This window comes from Triturus cristatus, chromosome 7 (genome assembly GCF_964204655.1).
Source record: "Triturus cristatus chromosome 7, aTriCri1.1, whole genome shotgun sequence".
Taxonomy (NCBI): domain Eukaryota; kingdom Metazoa; phylum Chordata; class Amphibia; order Caudata; family Salamandridae; genus Triturus; species Triturus cristatus.
Window position 1 is genome coordinate 1,194,507,731 of NC_140590.1, and position 20,350 is coordinate 1,194,528,080.

At 42.6% G+C, this 20,350-nt stretch overlaps 1 protein-coding gene across 4 annotated transcripts in view; it reads right to left on the reverse strand.

Moving 5' to 3' along the window:
• Positions 1–19,907, reverse strand: part of LOC146811575 (uncharacterized) — a 90,013-nt gene extending 70,106 nt beyond the window's left edge. For 2 of the 4 annotated variants that reach the window (XM_085618549.1, XM_085618548.1), the window contains exons 1-3: positions 19,647–19,864; positions 11,612–11,738; positions 4,198–4,308 (exon numbers count right to left, since the gene is read on the reverse strand). In XM_085618549.1, coding sequence (XP_085474675.1) covers positions 4,198–4,308; positions 11,612–11,738; positions 19,647–19,670 — 262 coding nt within the window. In that variant the 5' untranslated portion in view covers positions 19,671–19,864. Of the gene's footprint in view, positions 1–4,197; positions 4,309–11,611; positions 11,739–19,646 lie in introns of all 4 variants that reach the window. The other 2 variants (XM_085618547.1, XM_085618546.1) reach the window with 2 other exon arrangements.
• Positions 19,908–20,350: the final 443 nt, after the last annotated feature.

Consider the following 20,350-nt stretch of genomic DNA (forward strand, 5'->3'; position numbering starts at 1 on the left):
AAACCATTGACTTTTTTTTTTTTTTTTAAATGATCAGAGCCATATCCCAATCATGTCATGGGTATTTCTTTAAAGAAATTATGCACAAGACAGCTGCTTTTGAGCTGAACTGTAGTACATGTTGTATCACTTGACTTAAAATCTTAAGACTTGTGCTCGCATGAAGAAATTGGTGTCCAGCAGCTTAAAACTATACCTCAACAAAAGATTACATTTTGCTATGAAAATGTTGATCTGTAATCCCTTGGGAACAAATCCCCTTGTAGTCCATATTAAAATGTTTATTTAGAGGACAATACCATTATCTATTTAGATTCAATTGCAGATTCAGTTATTTGGCAAGTCTTTAATCAAGTCAAATTTAGATATGTCGAGACTCTTTGGGAAATTAAGAAATTGTGGGGAATTGGAGCAAAATTCATGAGTTATATGTTATGCAACCAAGTTCCAACACCATATCACATATTTTATTTCACTGCGCTACACTTTATGAGCATACATTTTATAGAAAAAGGATAATATGTAATATCCACAGAATATACACATATGGTTCTACAAGTGATAAAACAATGCAGTGCACATAAAAACACAAGTCAAACTATTTTTAAAAATATGTATCAAGAACAGTGTTTTCAAGAGCAATTATTAGTAATCCTAAACGCTCATTAAACAGTTCAAGATATTTTAAATATCTTGATTGTTTTAAGCTCAGTGCAAATCACAACACAAACACTGTTGCATCAAATCTATACAAGTGCCTCCATTAATCCATCGAGTATTACTCTATACATTTGACAGAACATGAGGTTATAGTTTTCCAACTACAGAAATTGAATTACGATTCCACATTGTAAATTATACAAGACTCATTTCCAGATTCATACCTTTCTCCGAGTTGGGCTTATGAATCTGTGACATATTGGACACTGGTGTCCCCACTAGCCTGTTTATTACGTCTGTCCACTGAACTAAATCTTCTACTGCTTTTTCATCCTTTCTGGTCGTTCTCATACAGAAGTCTTCAGCCATGGCCCATTCTAACTTATGTTTTCCCCACGCATTTTCAGTATGGCCTCTAGGTTGAAGCAAATAGATAGCTTTGATTTAATTTTCCTTTCTCAGGATTAGCAATTGTGGTTAGTAGCCATTGTTTAAGTGAGTGTTCTAGATGGATGTTATAGGGTGCAGTCTTGCCACATTTTTCTCCCAATATCTAACCAGCATTCTGCATGACCATATTTCTCCGCGTCTAGGGCAGGAGGAGAACCTCTCTGGATATATTTTCTTGATTTTTTATGAGGATAATTATAAGTGGTGGACTAATTTTAATACTGCATTACTGAATACATCCCTTGCTTGAATACAAGCCCTTTTCCATTCAGCATTTGTCATGGCTGCATGGATTTCACCCCCCCACTGCTGATTCACCTTTAGGGGTACTTCTTTGCTATCACTTTTCAATGCTTTATGAAGCAGTGAATTCAGCCTGCGCCCCTGTCCGAGGATCAGTAGTGCCTCTAACGTCTGGGACCTCATGTTTATTTACAAAGCCTGTCCATATCTTTCTAGCTATCCTGGCCAACTTCTCATATTGGAGAAACTGGCCAGGTATTACCCTAAAGGTCTCCTGCAGCTCATCGAAAGATATAAAGATTTCCCCAGGATATATATCCCCGGCTGTATTACAGCCCCCTCTCTTCATCTGGCTACAGGCACACCGTTATACACCTAAAGGGTTGAAACATCCAGAATCCTAGATCCCTCGAGAAAGGATGTCGACAGATGATTCTCTGGGAGGGGCTTCTCCCATATGGATCAGTTTAGAAATCTCTTCTGCCAGTTATCTTCCTTCATGTACGAATTAGCTGCGTGCTGAACCTGGGTCGCTATGTTCCAGATCAAGTAGCTGAGAATCCCCGTGGTCCCCTAGTCAATTCTCCACATGTCTAGTATAACTCAACTTTGTTTCTCAGCCTATACCAGGAATATATCTGGTCCACATCGGAATAGGAAGGTGTTCTGCAATATGTACAAACGCAGAGAAAGAAACGTCACCTTAGCTTAGACAATCCTCTCCTTAATTGAGAGCGGAAGCGAGTTCCAGAATTGTACGGATGAGATCAGTCGCTATGTCCATATTATACGAATATTGGTTGTCAGTCGTGTGGACAACTGGAATCCCTAAATATGTGAATTTCACCGTTTCCCATCTATGTGCCAGTTCTGGAAAGCTTTCTAAAGACTTTCTGACAAGGCCACTCAAGGGGAACAGATTACTAGTACCCCTTCTTATGTAGAGTGTACAAGGACCATCAATAGTGGAGTCGCACAAGGTTCAATTTTTTCAGCATTATTATATAATATCCATATGCTTCCTCTCGACATGTTACTGTATGCTTTTGGAGCCTCCTTTTATATGTATGCCCATGACACCCAAATGATTGTCCGGTTATCTAACTCTTCTAACACTCTGGGTGGCACCTCTTTGGATGGTCAAGGAACCCTGGCCAATTCATTATCTATTATTTGCTGGTGGATGTTACCTAGGAATGGGCAATTAGATTCTGATAAAACTGAGATGTTTCTGTTATCCACCAGGTGACATCCTCTATTCCTCTGTAACTATGGGCAGCTGTCTTTCATCTTTAGCAACTTTCTCCTGCGCCAGTATTTTGATTAATGGCAAACTCTACTTACATAATCTGGTAAATCATGTTGCAAAAACTTGTTTTTGGCACCTTAAAATGTTAAAATCACTAAAACCACTCGTTTGATCCAGTTCTTCATGGCACAATACTGAATGCTTTGATCCAGTTAAGGCTTGAATATAAGAATGCCATTTATTTACCCACTGCAGGCTGCTTCCTTCATTAACTTCAGGTTGTGCAAAACGTGAAACCCTACAGGCAAAGGCAGAGTCGGTAGCCAAAATACAGCCGAGTCTCCATGTCTTCTGTACCTTGCCTTCCTTCACATCTGCTAGATGCGCCTCCAGTTAGTAAGTTATTCCTATGGCCTATAGTTTAACGCATAAGTGTACTCTATATATTTTGACAAAGTCATGAAGTCCTTCAATATTTCATTCCTCCGTATATTGTATGATCCCAAGGACCCTGATCAGTATCTCCTATGCTGGTTTGAGGTACCCGTGTAGTCAGTCGTGCTACTATGTATGTGGAGTTCATTCCCACAAGTACTGATATTAGTGTCAGATTCTTGTTATTCTCTTTGCATAACCATATCCTGTCCCTGTCATTTTAACATCTTCATTTTCGCCACTTCCCCCAGGTAAATACTCCAACAACTAAACTTTGAGTGGATCATCATTATGTAATCTGTAATGGATCTAGTGAAATGTTCACTCAGCTTTTCCCTCCGCTTCAATTAATACTGGAGTATGTCAACAATTCAATATTGACCAAAAGAGTTGGATCAGGTGACGAACACAAGGACCGCTCACCTCGGAACCACTAACCCGTCGCTGTCTACAGCACTTCACTTTCTAACGCAAGGCAGATCACCATTCCTTTGAGGGAGATAACATTTCTGTTTCAAAGAATGTATGTTTGCCAACTGTCGAGGCCTTGGTGCAATAGCTCAAAACTTTTATGGTTTTGTATTTTACTACAGACAAATTGTGTTATTTATTGTGCAGTTTCCATGTTTTAATTTTCTATTTGAACAAGGTTCATATGGTTTGTATATACTATAAATGATCTAGTTGTTAAATGACATGATTTGTTCGCTTGTGTGAGTTTCTCTCATTTTTTCTCCTTTGTACCTGCTTCAGTCCTCTAAGCTAGACCGTCAATATTATTTTTTCACTGTCAGCCATTCCTGTATTGTTTTACATTTCTTCACAGGGACATTAACAGTAACAGCATTCATGAGTAACCTGATTAATGAACATTTTTGTCCTTTAAACGGAGAGTGATGTGGCAATGCTGCATAAGTGAAAAATGGACTATGGTTCCCATAAATGTATCTATTTACATGTAACGAATAATAAATCTGGAGACTGTGTAGTATTATTAATATTCTTCCAGTAAATAACAATCTAATTTATCACAAAACTATAAATGAGTCTTTGAGTGTCTAGTCCAGTCTACATTCCTGTTGCGTTGTTTATTTCTTAACCATCGCAGAGATAAATCAAAACATTAGTGCCCGATGACAGTTCTTTTAATTTTCACTTACTTGCAGAATTCCTAATGTTGTGTCCTCCCTTGGGGTCCTGGGCGTTAATGCGACACAACTCTTGATTTTCTTTTGCTCTTAATGAGACAACAGTTGTGGTGATAAGGGGACCTGAATTGCAAATCTTAAAATTAGAATTTCAGTTATAGGTTCTATGTAATGATATCAAATATTAAGAGAGTTATACCGCTTTGAAATGACAAAAACATGATCGCGAACCATGGAGAAATACTGGAAATAATGGAAATAAAGGAATATACATACAACAATAGAAAACAACAAATGGAAAAGGATATAAACAACAGAATTCAAGTGGTAGGCAACTATTGATCTATAGTTACAGCAACAAAGGAGGAAACAAAATATCTAACCTGAGAAACCAACAGAGTAGTCAGTGAATATAACTTATTCAGCTAAAATCCATCAAAACATTTATCACATAAAACTAGACTACAAATAGGTGTTCTAGAAACAAGGTGGTTCGATTACGCAACTTAGTGCCTAAATTAATAATAAGTTCCTTCTTGCAAAAAAAGAAACACAGATAAAATTGTATAAATAATCAAATGTCACACAGCAAGTCTAACAAAATATATACAGAGAACTTTATGAAAAGGCACAAAGTTAATGTAATTAGCTCAGCACCTTATCACAGAGTATATTGTTTCTTGAGGTACCAACTTCATCAGCATGAAATTCACAATGATAAACTCCAGAGAAATTCAAAGAGATCTTGGGGATGTGAGTTCACTGGATGTGGCAAGGGCACTCTTCATGCACTGTATAACAAGAACTCCAATGGGCACAGTAAGGGGCACCATTAAAGTTATACCACCTGTGGAGTTAAACCCATTCAGAAATTCCATTTGGAGTTTGCAACCAAAATGTTTGTTGGATCACAACATGGGACAAAAGCCCACATGTGACCTCTAAAGAGCAGTAGTGGGTCCACCCATTACTATGAGGAAGGGCAGGAGTAAAACCACTAGTTTCCTGAACAGTAAAAAGGGACTTTAACAGATAAAGCATCACCACGTCCATTCTCGTTTATATGAAAATTAGCTCAATTAATTTTCAGCTCTCGTCAGCTATTACCAGTCAAAAAGTGTTTCCTTGGCTCCAGCTGATGAGCTGCGATTCTGAATGTTTTTTTTGCTCAAACATTTATAGTGGCAACATGGGTCTAGCAATAATTCCCAGTTCAGGTCCTTACTTGTCCTCAAACAAGATCTCCATTTTCCAAATCCGTACTCCGTAACCCCGTCTCTTTCCTAATCTGAAAGACTCCCCTCACGAGAGATTCAATAAAGGATTCGCCCTCCCTTAATTGGACCTGTTTTTATTTCTGTCTCTCCTGAACCAGTAGACGCTGGGTTGGCTTGGATGACGGGTAGGCATACTGCAATTACCTTTGAGATCAAAATACTGAAGTTCACAGGGGGGCGCTGCAGCAGCACACCGGTCCTTATTTCTTGCAGCACAAGATTATCCCAGATCTGACCCTAGCACTCTAGGAACTTGGGTTATAAATTAATCAATGTGACACAGGTTTCTCTAGATTCATTCATAAAAAAATTCTCAAATCTGGTTTAATACACTGAAACACATTCTTATGATGCCAAATTATTGGCAAGCAATCAGAAAGACAATTCATAAGGACAACCCATTCATATTCAAAATATATATTAGGAATGCTGGGAGCTTCTTTGAAGACAATGGAGCAGCAGTGGGCTATAAATGAGGGATAGTCTTGCTGCTTTTAACATTACAATGTCCTAATCTTCAGCCTCTGCGTCTGTCTTTCTCCTGCCTCTCTAGAATATGTGGATTGAGGAAAGAGAGAGGCTGTGGACCAGGCCACACAGGTGCCATCACCCTCCCTCTTCTCGTAAAACACAATGTCATTGGTTTCTCAAAAGGAGGAAGAGGGAAATTCTGTTCAGCTTGTGGGTCTCGCTGGCTCGACAGAACGAGGAAAAGCAGTTCGGCCAAGCTCAGGGAGAACAACAGGCTGACTTCAGCCTCCTTTCACAGGTTACTCTGTATGTTCAACAATAAACAGCTGTGACCCTTTGTGTGGCTGTGATTGTTGGACATTCACAACAAGAGATGTGAAACAAAGGCTTCAGAGCTGTGTAGGGAGGTTTCAAGCCCATCTATCTCCTGGGAGACCTCTGTTTTTAATTAGGACACATTTCCCTCATGGGGTGGAATATTTTAAAAGTCAAAGAGCCCGCCATTGCGGTCTATACCAGCCATTAAAGCCCCACTCCCTTGTTATAGGCCCGAGCCGAATGCTGGAGCGGGCTTTTTAATGGGTGGTGTAGCTGCTACAGCAGGCTGTAAGGCTATAATACATCATCATAAATGTACATAAATTACATTATACAACAAATGTAAGAGTTACGTAAAGATGTAGGCAGCGCACAGCTCTGTGAAAGGTAGAGTAAATATGAATAACAGACACTCTTTGAGTAATTATTTCTCAGCTGTCCTTAGCTGCGTCTGTACAAGAACAAAGGTGCCTCTTGGTCCATAGACTGCTCAAAGTAGGTGAATGTTGTACACAAAAATGACAGCTCAGAAATACTCACTCACCTTATGTACTCAAATCCGGCTAGAGTTCGGGCTAACCTCACAGCAACGGCTATTAAAAGCCAGGTTCCTAGCTTATTGCCTGAAAGCCAAGCAGGCACAGGAGCGCACGCTGAAATATTGCATCGGGAAATAATAAACAATCCAGCAACAAACTGGCCTAAGTTTTTAACTCACGCTTTGGAGTCTTTAGAAGCCCGCACAATCTGGACAAGTGGGCAGTCGGTACCTGTGGTGGCTAAGCTGCTGATGAAACTAGCGAGACTAATATCGGTAGACCAGGATATACAAGTGGTGAAAAATTTGGGGCATGGTAGTCTGGCCTCGATGTTCTACGAGCCAGAGTCTCTTCCAACCTATCTTTCCCTGCCCCTCAATCTCACCATGAAACGCCAGTTGATGGGCTTGTGCTTCGGTTTAGTCCGCTGAAGTCCTATTGGTATTGGCGGAGGAACCTGAAGGAGGACAGGCGATCTTGTTTTTGTGCAAAGGGAGAGGAATCATTGACCCATGTGCTATATATCTGCGAGGAGTCGATTCCACTAAAGAAGTTTTGGCTTTGACCACTATGCCACATCTTGAACATCCGGATCTGTCAAAAAGCCATAGAGGTGTGTTTGAGAGGGGAATCTGTACAGGTGGCTGCCTGCTTTGTGAAATTTATGAAGGCTGCAGTAGCACTGCTGTCTGCTTGACAAACACAAGAGACCGTTCTCGGCGCAGAACCCTCCATATCGCATAATGCCTAACCAGCCACTGATGAGAAAACTGATTCAATAACCCCCCTTTCCCACATGCGGACCAAAAGAGAGACAGATGGGCTGAAATTGAGAATTTTGGAGGTTGGAGGGAAACAGCACACCTATTGCTGAATTTTGCCTGAAATATTTGTTTTTAACATATTACTGGTTTTGATATAGCTTTTTTTTATGATTTATTTATGTGTTTTGCTATATTTTTACTGCAGCTGCGTTTAACATGAAAGGGTTTACATTGTAATAATTTTAAGTAATCGTGCAATCAATAAATAAAACCTGAATCTGCACTCATTCAAAGATTGCTCGTTATTCATATTCATCGTACTTTGCCTTTCTCAAAATATTATTTGTCTAATAATGGAGTTTATATATAGATTTATGATGGTAATATAAGATAACAACCCAAAAGCAAGTGTGTAAACTCTGTGGTACTTCTGGTTCAGAAAGTATTGGGGCATTTCAATCTAACAACTGACCTGAAAAAAGTGAACAAGTTTATAATGACAAACAACTGAAGGGGGGGGTTAATAATTAGTAATTAATGCTTAATTCAGATGTGTTTGTGTTAGCATACTGTCCTCAGTCAAAGACAAGGCCAAAGCCAGCTTGCAAAGCCATCCATTTACAAAAATGTGGACTTTTGTTTTATAGTGAATGAGCCTTTCCATGTGCATGTTTTAGTGCGTTTCCACTTTAGAGAAAAAAAAGTAAAATAGAAGCTCTGGTCACATTAGGTGTGTGAAGATAAAATACATATGTATTAACGTGCCTTCCTCTTGAGGAAGCTCTGCCCGGGATGTTTTTGTCTCTGGAGCCATTCATTTATTTAAAACTATTATTGTATTAGTTTGTTATGAAATACACAGTCATCTCCTCATGTACTTTATTCATATTTTGTTAATTATTTTGCAGAAAAGTAGGTGTTCCTAAATGTTTCTCATTTGATGTATCATGAGTATTCAAACAGTGACTGATATTTTCATATGCAATAATATTAGCCCAGCCCTATAACTTTATTTCACACCATGTTGAGTGCATAAAACCTATAAAATGTGCCCTTTTTTGGGATGAATGTCAGACTTTTCCTGGCCTTTTTTGAGAGAGCAGGTTCTATGCTAGCCTGTTTACTCACTTTACAGTGAGACTTTTCTGGTCTTTCTAACTTTGCAGACTCTGCACTCATCTGTTGTTAGATTTATACTCATTGCTTTTTGCGCACTGTTTGGAGGCAGACTCTTTATCAGTCCTCTTGCTGAACTATACTTGGTATTTGCTTACTTTGTAGATACAACTTATGTTCATTCTCTTGCATTATTTGATTGTGACTGATTATGCCGATTTGACAATCTTTTTGCCTTCTGTAATGATCCTACTTTTCAAATTAACCCTAATGGGTTTGACTTAGGATTCTTATCTTGTGAAGGTTTTATTAATTGGTACTAGGGCTAAGTCTACGAAGGCTCACTAAATCTTACGAAGGCTCAATAGCCCTGTTCTTGGTCACTAAACCTCTAATTATTTAATTAGAGTGTCGACACAACCATAACAGATCCCTGGGCATTACTCTCCTCCAAATATCTACAGGATGCATACCTCATATCCTTGTCAGACCTTCAGGTCAAAAGGTTTAGGATTATTGTAGGAGAGATTGTCTTCCCAGAGAAAGGGAATCCAGACCTCAAGCCTAACTTACAGGCTGTGTTGAAAGTGGGCTCCTTATTCAAAGAGTGGCTTCAAGTGCAGGGAGGCATCTGAAGAAATAGTCTGGTTCCCTTTATGATTAACTGTGAGCTCCACATTAGGATTTGATGATCTTTGTTGTTTTGAGTTGATCTACATGCATTATGTTTGTTCATAGTGCCACACTAGGTCTAGATGTTAGCACCCTTGTCTGTCACCTACTTCAGTATTGGAAAATAGGATGTTAGGGACTTAACGATTCCTGCTGTAGAACACTTTCAAGGAACATAGTATTGTATTGACAGTGTCTTCCTCGTAACCACACCAGAGATTTTACTCATTGCCTCCTGAAACCCTTTATCATCATAGTAGAGCCAGCGGAATGGCAGGATGGGGCGATAAGTCTTAAGCCAGGACAGCTATAGAGGGGCGATTCCCTTCAGAACAAGCAAACTTGTCCAATTAGAAGAAACTGTCTGCTGCAAATGCCTTGGAAGCAATTGCTACTTCCAGAGTAGGAGTGAAAAGAAAAAAAAACTATATGGTAACAAAATCAGAGGGATACATTCACATTTTACCTAGCACCTCTGGCCTTTCACATTGGCTCCTGGACAGACAATAATCCCCTCTCGTGAATGGTGGTGCACATTCAAGTAGTGGATAAGACAAGGGCAGTGCGAGTAAGCATTCTTCCTGCTTTTTCACAAATTCTGTCTGGGCCTAGACGTTTTTGCTGGTCTTCTTTTTGCAAGGTCAAGGAAAAAAGGCCCCTTCTGGTCTTGTTTCCTTGGAAATCCACGAGTGGATCTTTTTTCGCAGAAGGACTCAACACCCCTGTTCCTAGGTTCCTGTTCAGGTACTGGGGGGGGGGGGCTGGGGAGAGGATTATGGAGCGCTCTATTGTTGGTGAGAGTGTAGTCATTCTCCATTTCCTTCAAGAGGGTTTTGACAAGGGGATAGTGATGGTCACTTTAAGGGGAGATTAAAAAAGACTTAACTAAGCCCGAGGGGAGGAGGGAGTGGGTAGCTACCCTTGGATGACTGGGAACGACATGCTGAGAGGGTTTCCCCCTCAGTGTTGGCATCCCAGGAGGACCATCCACATTTTGATCCATTTGGATCACCCTGCCTCAATTCTTCGTTGTGATCTTTGATCATCAAATTTTGGGTTTGCTAGAAACATCATGAAATCATCCTCCTGTGCCTTAAGTGGGTAACCTTGTCAGTATTTTTCTGGCCTACTGTATGGCAGATAGGTCCTTGCCTCCCTTACGGAGACAGCCTAGCAAATGGCTACAAGGAGTATGGCCACTTTATGTGTGGAGGTCGAAGCAGCCTCCCTTTCAGATACATGCAGGGCAGGAGAAATTATACTAATGTTGCTAAGCTGAGAAGATTAACTTTTTGCCAAACAGAGGCAAGAGTTCCCAGGTAGGTGCAACATTTTAGCATCCTTTACTTTTAGATCAATGGGAATTGAAAAAACATGCAGTACGAATAAAAGCACTATAATTTTTACAAATTTACTATTTTTCATTTTCTATTTACGAATGTCACAACATAACCTCATGATGGACTTTTAACATTAGACCGTTCTTCATCCCCTAAATCAAACTTTAATAAAGGCTAAAACACACAACAATAGCAGGAGACTCTACAGAAAATACCTCTTAAGGTTCATTATCTCATGGGTCATGCTCCTTCCTGTGCTCTTTGTAATACAGCAGTTTGTAAACAAATGTCTAGCTTCAGGTAGTATACCAGGAGTTTTATTGCATTCTTCCCTTGTCCAAAAACACAAATGAAACATGTACTTTTCAGAGGGGAATTCATTGGCCACCTTGTTTGAAATATATATATCAGTAGCCATGTTTTAGATGGTACTGATGCCCAAAACAGTCAAAGACTTGAGCCCTATTATTACATCCTCTGTATTATGAACGTCAGACTCTGGGATTTAGACTTGTTTCGGATATTAATATCCATAAACTCAAAAACAAATATATTACATTGTAAATACATAGGAAATCAGGGGCCTTTGCTTTCTGTATAGTTTTCAGAGGGATTCCTAGTTCTTATTATCTCCCTCAACAGTTGTCACTAGCAGGCCTCTTAGCAGCTTCTTGACATGATAACCTGTGTCCTACCCTTGTTCCTTCCAACCTCCTTTTAAACAAGCACCTAAGGGCAGTGATTTAATGGCCATATAATATTTCTCACTTTCATCATCAAATCTTACCCAAGTTGTTGACTGGTATGCCAAACATAAATCTATTTACAATTATTTAGGGTGGATTTAAAAAACCTACTTTCTATCAATCCTGAAAGAAAAGGAATTTGCTAAAGTATAAAATCTGAATATGTAGACAGTGTGACCTTACCCAGGGAGATCAAGGCTTGGTGAATTTCCTTCATCACATTCATGTAAAGGTCCTTCTGCCAGTCATGTAGAAGCTTCCACTCCTCTTTGGAGAAATAGGCAGAAGCATCATGGAAGATAACTTGTGCCTGGAACAGAAAGTATTAGAAAGATTACAGAGAAACTCCGAATTCTAAAATATACATATTCCTTTAAAATGTTTTGTATAGCACCTCATGCTATCCATAGAAGGCTTCAGTGCACAGAATTCATTTGCATTAATTTTTAATAAAGTACTCAAAAACAATTGAACGCTGAACTGCCTAAATGTGCATTTTACTAAAGATTTTACATATCTATACTTCGATCTATCATCGATCTATCATCTCTCCCTACCACCCTAAAAGATCCCTGCGCTCCGGGAAGAAACATCTTGCAGTTGTTCCCAGGATAAATAGGGCTCGGAGTGGTGGACGTCTATTCTCATATACTGCGGCGAAATGCTGGAACCAGCTACCATTTTATATTAGGCTTGAGGCCAACTATCTCTCCTTTCCCAAACTCCTGAAAACTTTTCTGTTTCTCTAATGCCTGGCTGTAGCTCGGTGATGACTCTGTTTTAGCGCTAGGAGGCCTTCTGGTAGCCATGCGCTCTGTAAATGTATTCACTCATTCACATGATAATTCAAAACACATGTAATGCAGCTTAACGAACAAGTTACTTACCTTCGGTAACGAGAGACATACGTTAGTGATAAATTGCTCACCTTAGAATTACCCCCAGGGGTCAGACTGGGTCCAGAGAATTTTTCTTCAGCAGTACCCCTGCACATTGGTAGATGTCGTCAGTCAACACTGCGTTCGTCGTTGGCGTCATGATCGCCGGAATGGCGTCGCGGTATCTACTTAGACGCCGGCCCTGCACGCTGACTTCAGTTCTTTACACGACATTCCACACCAGAAGCACAGAGCCATGCAAGACACTGACCACTGATGCACACAACTAGGGCCCTGAAAGGGAGTCCCTTACGCTAGAAGTCAGTTCGCAGAACGGGGAGGATTGGTGGGGAGGTAAGGAATCTATAACTAATATATGTCTCTTACAGATATATCTTTACCGAAGGTAAGTAACTTGTACATCTGAACGAGACTATTAGTTATAGATTTCTTACCTTAGAATATATACCCCAGCAATACCAACCCCAGAGGTGGGTCTGTAAACCAAGTTCACACCAGAAAGTCCTATAGAACTGAACGGCCAAAGAAGCCGCCTCTCCCGATTTGAGTATCCAGGCAGTAATGGTTAGTGAACGTGTACAGAGATGCCCACGTGGCTGCCTCTCAGATGTCACCGAGGGCGACTCCACGTCCCAAAGCAGTAGTGGCTGCCTTCGCCCTGGTGGAATTGGCGCGCAGTCCTACCGGAGGCTCCTTTTTCGCTAAGGAGTAACAGAGCTTGATGCAAAGGACAACCCATCGAGAAATGGTCCGTTTTTGCACGGCCTGACCTTTCCTGGCGCGCACATAGCCAACAAGGAATTGATCATCCACCCGGAATGGTTTTGTGCGATCCAGATAAAATGATAGCACACATTTTGGATCCAGACGGTGGAGCCTCACCTCCTCCTTAGAAGGATGCAGGGGCGGGAAGAAGGTGGGCAAGTGATGGTCTGTCCTATGTGGAAAGAGGTAACCACCTTGGGAAGAAAAGAAGGTCTAGTTCGAAGGACAACCTTGTCCAGATGAACAGCAAGGAAAGGAGGTTTAGAAGAAAAAGCCTGAAGCTCACTCACCCTGCGTGCAGAGGTGATGGCCACCAGAAAAGCAGTCTTTAAGGTCAAGGGTATGAGAGGAAAATTATGTAGTGGCTCGAAAGGAGCGCACATAAGGTAAGTTAAGACCAGATTCAAGTCCCTCTAGGGCATTACGAAAGTAATAGGAAGAAAGAGGCGAGTAATGCCTTTAAGAAATCTATTTACAATAGGGGACTTGAAAAGGGAAGGCTGATCAGGAAGGCAAAGAAAGGCCGAAATGGCAGAAAGATAGCCTTTAAGGGTGCTCAAGGCAGAGCCCTGCTGGGCAAAAGAAAGAATGAGGAGCAGAAAGGGGATCCACAGCCCGTGTTGCGCACCATGCCACAAATTTGTTCCATCTACAGGTGTATACCGTTTTAGTGGAGGAATGCCTGGCTGCCAAGATGACATTACAAACTTCGGGAGGAAGGTCAAAAGCTGTCAACTGTCGCCGCTCAATCTCCACGAAAGGAAGTGGAGGCTGGTCAGGCTCGGGTGGAGGATCGTCCCCTGCTGCTGCAACAGAAGATCCTCCAGAAGAGGTTGTCTGATCATAGGATCGATGGTCATGTTCAAGAGCTCGGGATACCAGACTCTTCGTGCCCACTCCAGAGCCACAAGAATGACATGGGCCCAGTCCCGCTTGATCTTCTTCAGTACTCTGGGCTGAAGTGGTATAGGCGGAAAGGTGTATAATAGACCGCAACTCGACTCGTGACGAAAAAGCGTCGCCGAGCAAGTGCCGCCTTGGAAATTCCAACACGCAGAACTGCTGACATTGCGCTTTCTCTTTGGTGGCGAAAAGATCTAACCAAGGCTCTCCCCACTGCTGAAAGAGATCTTGCACCACCTCTGAGTGAAGACGCCATTCGTGACCCAGCATGCACAGGCAGCTGAGTTTGTCAGCCCTGGCGTTCAGGGAGCCTGCCATGTGTTAAACCACCAGGGACATGCCCTGATGTTCCAGCCACGTCCAGAGGCAGAGAGCCTCTTGACATAGGGTCCACGACCCCACCCGCCCTGTTTGTTGCAGTACCACATGGTGGTGGTGTTGTCCATGAACACCTCCACTACTCCTCCCTTGCCAGAAGGAAGGAATTGCTTTCAGCGCAAGGCGGATCGCCCGGATCTTCAGCAGGTTGATGTAGAGTCTGGACTCCACCAGACACCAGAGGCCTCTGATCTCTGCCTCCCCATGTGGCCGCCCCATCCCAGAAGTGACGCATCTGTCACCACCATGATGTCTGGTTGGTGCGGGGAGAGGAATCTGCCATTGACCCAATCCTGGTTCGTTAGCCACCACTGCAATAGGCTTGCAGTGCCCTCTGAGATCGGGACGGCATCGGAAAGATTCCCCTGATGCTGTGCCCACTGGAGCTTAAGGTCCCACTGCAGAGCGTGCATATGCCACCTGTCATGATCCACCAGCAGGATGCAGGAGGCCATGAGGTCCAGCAGCCTCAGAGTTATTCTTACCGAAATCCGGGATAGAGGCTGAAACATCGATATCATAGCCCGAATATCCCGGACTCACTGCTCGGGAGGATAATTAAGACAGGCTGCAATTTGCGATCCCATGTGAATGGCTGTGAATACAGCGATGGTGACCTGCAAGGGACAACAGTCCATTATGCTTTGCTCAGCCAAACGAGAAACATTTTTGAAGCAGGCACTTTTCATTAAAAGGATAGGGGCTGCTTTAAACAAATATTTCCAGTTTGGGAAGACCTTGAGCGGAACATTGAGTGGTCCCTTTGACCACTGTCTCATCCCCCTGAGGCAGGCCAACATAATTCACAAAGGAGGAAGCTTCATCTATGCTAATCAGAAACCACCTCAACTCCGGTGTCAGTATCTGATTAGGAGTTTGCCACCACAATGGTTGTCACAAACCATTGATAGATATTACTGCTAAGCGCAACTATGACTGGACACCTCCTTGCAAAAAAAGTAAGAGGTGACACCCCTTTCATGACTCCACCTAAGATTCAGAGTAAGCCGAAGAACCCAGTTTGTGAGTCACAAAGGCTTTTCTGCAACACAAATGGTTTTCAGAACATTTCAAAACACTCTTGTGCAGTCACAAGCCTTTTTTAGGAATCACCAGGCTTGCGAATGCAAAATAGTTTCGGACATGGGCACTCGTTCCTATACTTTGGTCTTATTCTGTTATTTTGCCTGGAATAAACTTGTTTGGCTATTTACTGGTTGCTGGGTTGGAATTATGGTTTATTTCATTATTTTAGAGTCAACTATGTATCTGCAACGTTACCAGTACCTCCAGTCAATCAGGTACTATAATAGGGGAAAGAGCCTTTACTCCAAAGTTTTTACTTCATTATAAAGTCTCCACGCATTTTTTACATCGTAAAGAATGTTGGCACGCAAGTCTTTACAACGCAATACAAAACCACGCATTTGAGGGTAATTAAAAAAGGAGGCTTGGGGGGTCTCCCACCAAAAATATTAAATATTCAATTAGTACAAAACCCGGAAACAAAAAAAGCAATTTTAAAACAATTAATGTATAACGTTTTAACAGTAGGTGGCAGTGTTAAACTGTGACAGGATTTTTCAGAAACAGCGTGGTAAAAGTATGCGTGGTAGTGGAATACGTGGTGAAGGCGTTTCTAATGTGAGTGAACGTAATTGCATGGTAGTGGTATGTATTGTAAAAACTGCGATTTAAAGACGTGCATGGTGAAGTAAGGCGTAGTAATGTCATACAACCTATAATAGTGACAATTGAATTAATTCTGAACTGGTTTGGCAGTGCGGTCATCATGCTTAACCTCGTCTTTGCTCCGGCCTATTTTATACTACTATATCAAACTATAGTCAAGTTGTATCACATTATACCAAGGTCAATAATATCAATCTACAGTTACATTGCATCAAGTGCATCAGCTACCAGTACATCATTGTGGTCCCTTCCTTATCATCTACATCATCAAGTTAAGCCAGTTAACTAGTGTATCTATCCATTATACCTCCATTGTGATGTAGCATTGAGGTCAAAATAGAGGAAGAAACATAATTGTCATGCTACAAAACGCATGTGACATAGTGGGATTTTACCACGGGTTCTGCAACGACAGCGAAAAACAGGGCTCTGTGGGAACTAACAATTGGATCTTGTGGGTGAAGACCAAGTTATGGATAATTCCGTAGAGAAGTAAAGACACAGACACACACACGGCCGGGCTGCATTACTTTACAGTGGGGTAGCTACCTGCTGTGGGGATGAAAGCTCTGATGTTGTGAGGGCCTTTGTACCACTCTGTGTATAGTTTTTCCCTCAGTGGATTCGGTGTCTGTGAACCAAGTAGACGTGTTTCATGTGCTTTGGGTTGCTCACGAACGTGGCAACATCCATAGTAGGTGGAAATGTCCACTTACCGAAACATGAAAGAATAATAGGTGCTGGCAACGGAGATTCTGGATAGAGAAGTACCAATATTGCCAAAGTGTTGTCTACTGACCCAGAGAAATATCCATTCAGTGTCCAGTAACAGGGGCCATTCTCTTCTCCATTTGTGTGTTTTGTGTTTGGTCTTTCTTACCTATTGTGTGCATGAAGACTACAGCCAGTGTGACACTCTGGCAGAACTAGCTTCTTGCAGCTTAAGATGGTTGCTCCAGCCAAAGGGTAAGGACATTCCATCTTCCCTGACCTTGGAGCGGTGCCGCATGTTAAATACACCACATCAGTGTTCTCCCTGTCTGATTTTTGCCTGATCACAAAAGACTAACATAACTTATTCTGCTGTCTGCCAGCTCTACCTACCAACCAATCCAAAGAAAAGCTGTGCCTCTTTCGTGTGAGGCCCAATCAGCATCCTATGGCCATCTGTGGTATTCGCCCCTTTTAAGTTCTGCACAGGACCATTGTGGAGTCTGTCTTCTCTCAAGAAATTCACGTTTGTATTATGTGCTGCTATAGATACACATGCTCTGTATACTCCTGCCATCTGGCAGTGGGTACGGACATTTTCAAGTTGTTTTCCTTCAAAGAAGGCTTCGGTCTTGTGGTATGTCATAACTCCTCCCATAACTCACAATGAGCCAAGACAAAAACTCCACCTCCGAGTGCTTTTTTCCCCACCATTGAGTTTGAAGGTTCCAGCTCAAGCTCTGGTACGAACGGCAACCTGAGCGGTTCTTTCGGTTGCAGTTGCCAAGAATCCTGAACCACTGTCTTAAGAATCATAGACGAGCAAGTGCTTAATTTGAGCTGATAGTGTCCAGTGCTCGGCACCAGCAGTTAATTGTCAACACTGGCGCTTGTGGCAGTCCGCCACAAGGTGGCGCTGTCTGGTTAATTTAGAGAGGACCACAACAGTTAATTGATTCAATATACATTAAACTGACTATTACCTGCCATCTAAGCCATTCTTATAGCTTTGGTGGCCTGAAATAGTCTGAATTGTCACACTTGTAGGCATGTGACGGTTAGTAGAAGGGTTGTTACTCTCATTGGCAGCATGGCAGGGGCAATGTGTGGTGCAAGCTGCAGTGGCCTCCTGATGAGAGCCCAGGCACTTAGATTTTTTTTTTACAAAGTTATCACTGCGATGAACGCTTCTATGACCGTGTCACATTGGTTCCCAACCACACCAGAAAAGTTCCTTTCCAGAAATGGTTGTATTGAGAATGACTGTTGGGGGAGGGTGGTATGGAGAGCATCCCCTTCCAATTTTGTCGCAAGCGTAACCACAAATACCCATGGTCGGATCATCATTAGACCTGCAACCTCTGCCCGTTTACAAAGCATGAAGAATCTACTTGCTCGTCACATGCCAGGCTTACAAGAGAAGGACACTGATCAGTATAACTGAGAACCAGTGCTTAACTTGAGCCGGTGGTTTACGGTGCTCAGCACCGGCCCTTAATTGTAGGCACCGGCACTTAATTGCTTACACTGGCCCTTATGACAGCTGCCACATGGTGGTGCTGTTTGTATAAATTAGAGACAAACTGAACAGCAATTATTTATTAATTGAATAGGCATTAAAAACAGCTAATACCTGACGTCTAAGCTATTTTTATGTCTTTGGAGGCCTGGAATAGTCTGAATTGTCACACTTGTGTGCTGGCTGGTAGTAGTTGTGTAGGTACTGTCATTGGCAATGAGGGCAGTGGAAATGGGTGGTGATAGCTGCACAGGCCTCCTGACTAGAGCCCTGGTACTTATTTTGTTTACAAATTAAGCACTGCTGAGAACGTCGTTTGGCACATTATAAGCAGAGGCGCAACTAGAGCCAAATTTCGGGGGGGGCTGAGCAAAAATTTCGGGGGGGGCTGAACTTTAAGCAATAGGCAGAGTGGAGCTGCAGGGGCTCTTAGAAGGGGTGAAACAACAGCAAGGCTCCATTAACATGCAAATGGTCTTTTAAAGACCTGTGAAGTGCTCGGGTGCGGCTGCTTTTTTGCCCGGGAAGCTGTCTCATCCCGGGCTGCCACACACGACGGGGGGGGCTGAAGCCCTGTGAGTCCAATGGGTGTTGCGCGCCTGATTATAAGCAAGGGTGAAAATCCGTCTGGCATTCCCATTTGCTCATGGGGAATTGAGCCCCTAGATCCTGTTGTAGATGTGTAGGCAATATCTTGTTAATTGACACTCGGGGAATCAGCCCAGAAAGCTGCTTCAACCAGCGGCTGCGCACAAGCACCGCTCCAGAAGGAAGTCAGGCCTGCAGCCCAGAATCTAGCCATAAAAGACACCTGACCTCAGGTTTGGCTCTCAACCGCTACGCTTTTCGGTGCCTTGGAGTTCCCAGAGATGTAGAGTAACTCAGCGGACAACTAATGTGAAATGTGAGTCCTTTATCTCTCATTCCTTCCCCGCCATACCAAGTAACCCACAGTGCTTGCCTTCAATACAGAATGACAGCATCACCCTGCTCACTCAGGCACGACACCAACACCCTTTTCACACGGGCATGCAAGTACAACACCTTTTCAACTAAGCATAACCACGAGTTGTATGTAGTGTGCTACCCGTCTGACAAAGTGCTTCGCAGCCTAGCAAGAAGTATGAAGCGCTGTACAAGTGCAATTACTATTACAACGTATGAGGCAGAATTAACAGCAGCAATCCCTGACGGGCCAGACTGATTACCAAACACTGCATAAAGCAGCCAATAACAGTATCGTCCATACACAATGCACCCCACAGATTGGTCGCTCCCTTAAAACTATGTCAGAAGACTTCTAGAGTGCCGAAACGAGGCGGGCGCCGATAGACAACATGACACGACTCACCTCAACCGATCCCTTCCGGGACATTTCTCTCCGGTAATATTTAACGCTTCCTCCGCGAAGCTCTCATGCAGTTATAAACCCTTAAAAAAAATAAGGTTCGTGGTAAAAATCGGCCTGTGGAGAGAGCTAAATGCTAAGAATAATGCCCCAAAATAAAGCACTCTTTCTCTAAGCCAAGTGTAAGCAATTTTCCCTTTGTCATTCTATTGCACAGACTCAGAGTATGAGACGCCGCTCACCCACACGTCCGTAAACATCACCAAGAGAACGCCTGCCCGAGACACTACTCACACGCGCGCGCTCAGAGCGGCGTCAACCCAGAACGGGCGCCAAGAGGCACTGATCGCCGATTAGATTAGAGCAAGGAACGGAAGAAGGTTCGTAGGTTCCAAACAAGATTTACACCAACGCGTTTTAAGGTGGTTGTCATTGAAGGAGATCAGTTAAGACATCATGCTTCCAAAGGATGGTTGCCACATATCTGCCATAGCTTTGTAGAGAGAGCGATCAGACGCCTGGAGTTTAGGAGAACGGGTCTGGTGTTTCAGTCTCGATCAAAGTCCATCTGAGTGTTTCTGTCTCGACCAAAGTCCATCTGAGAATCAGTTGCGCTTCGTTTCCGGGAGCAGGGTTTCAAGTAAAATCTTCACTTGCTTGAAGTAAAGCAGACATGCCACCCTCCCGATTCAGGCGATTTGAAGGCT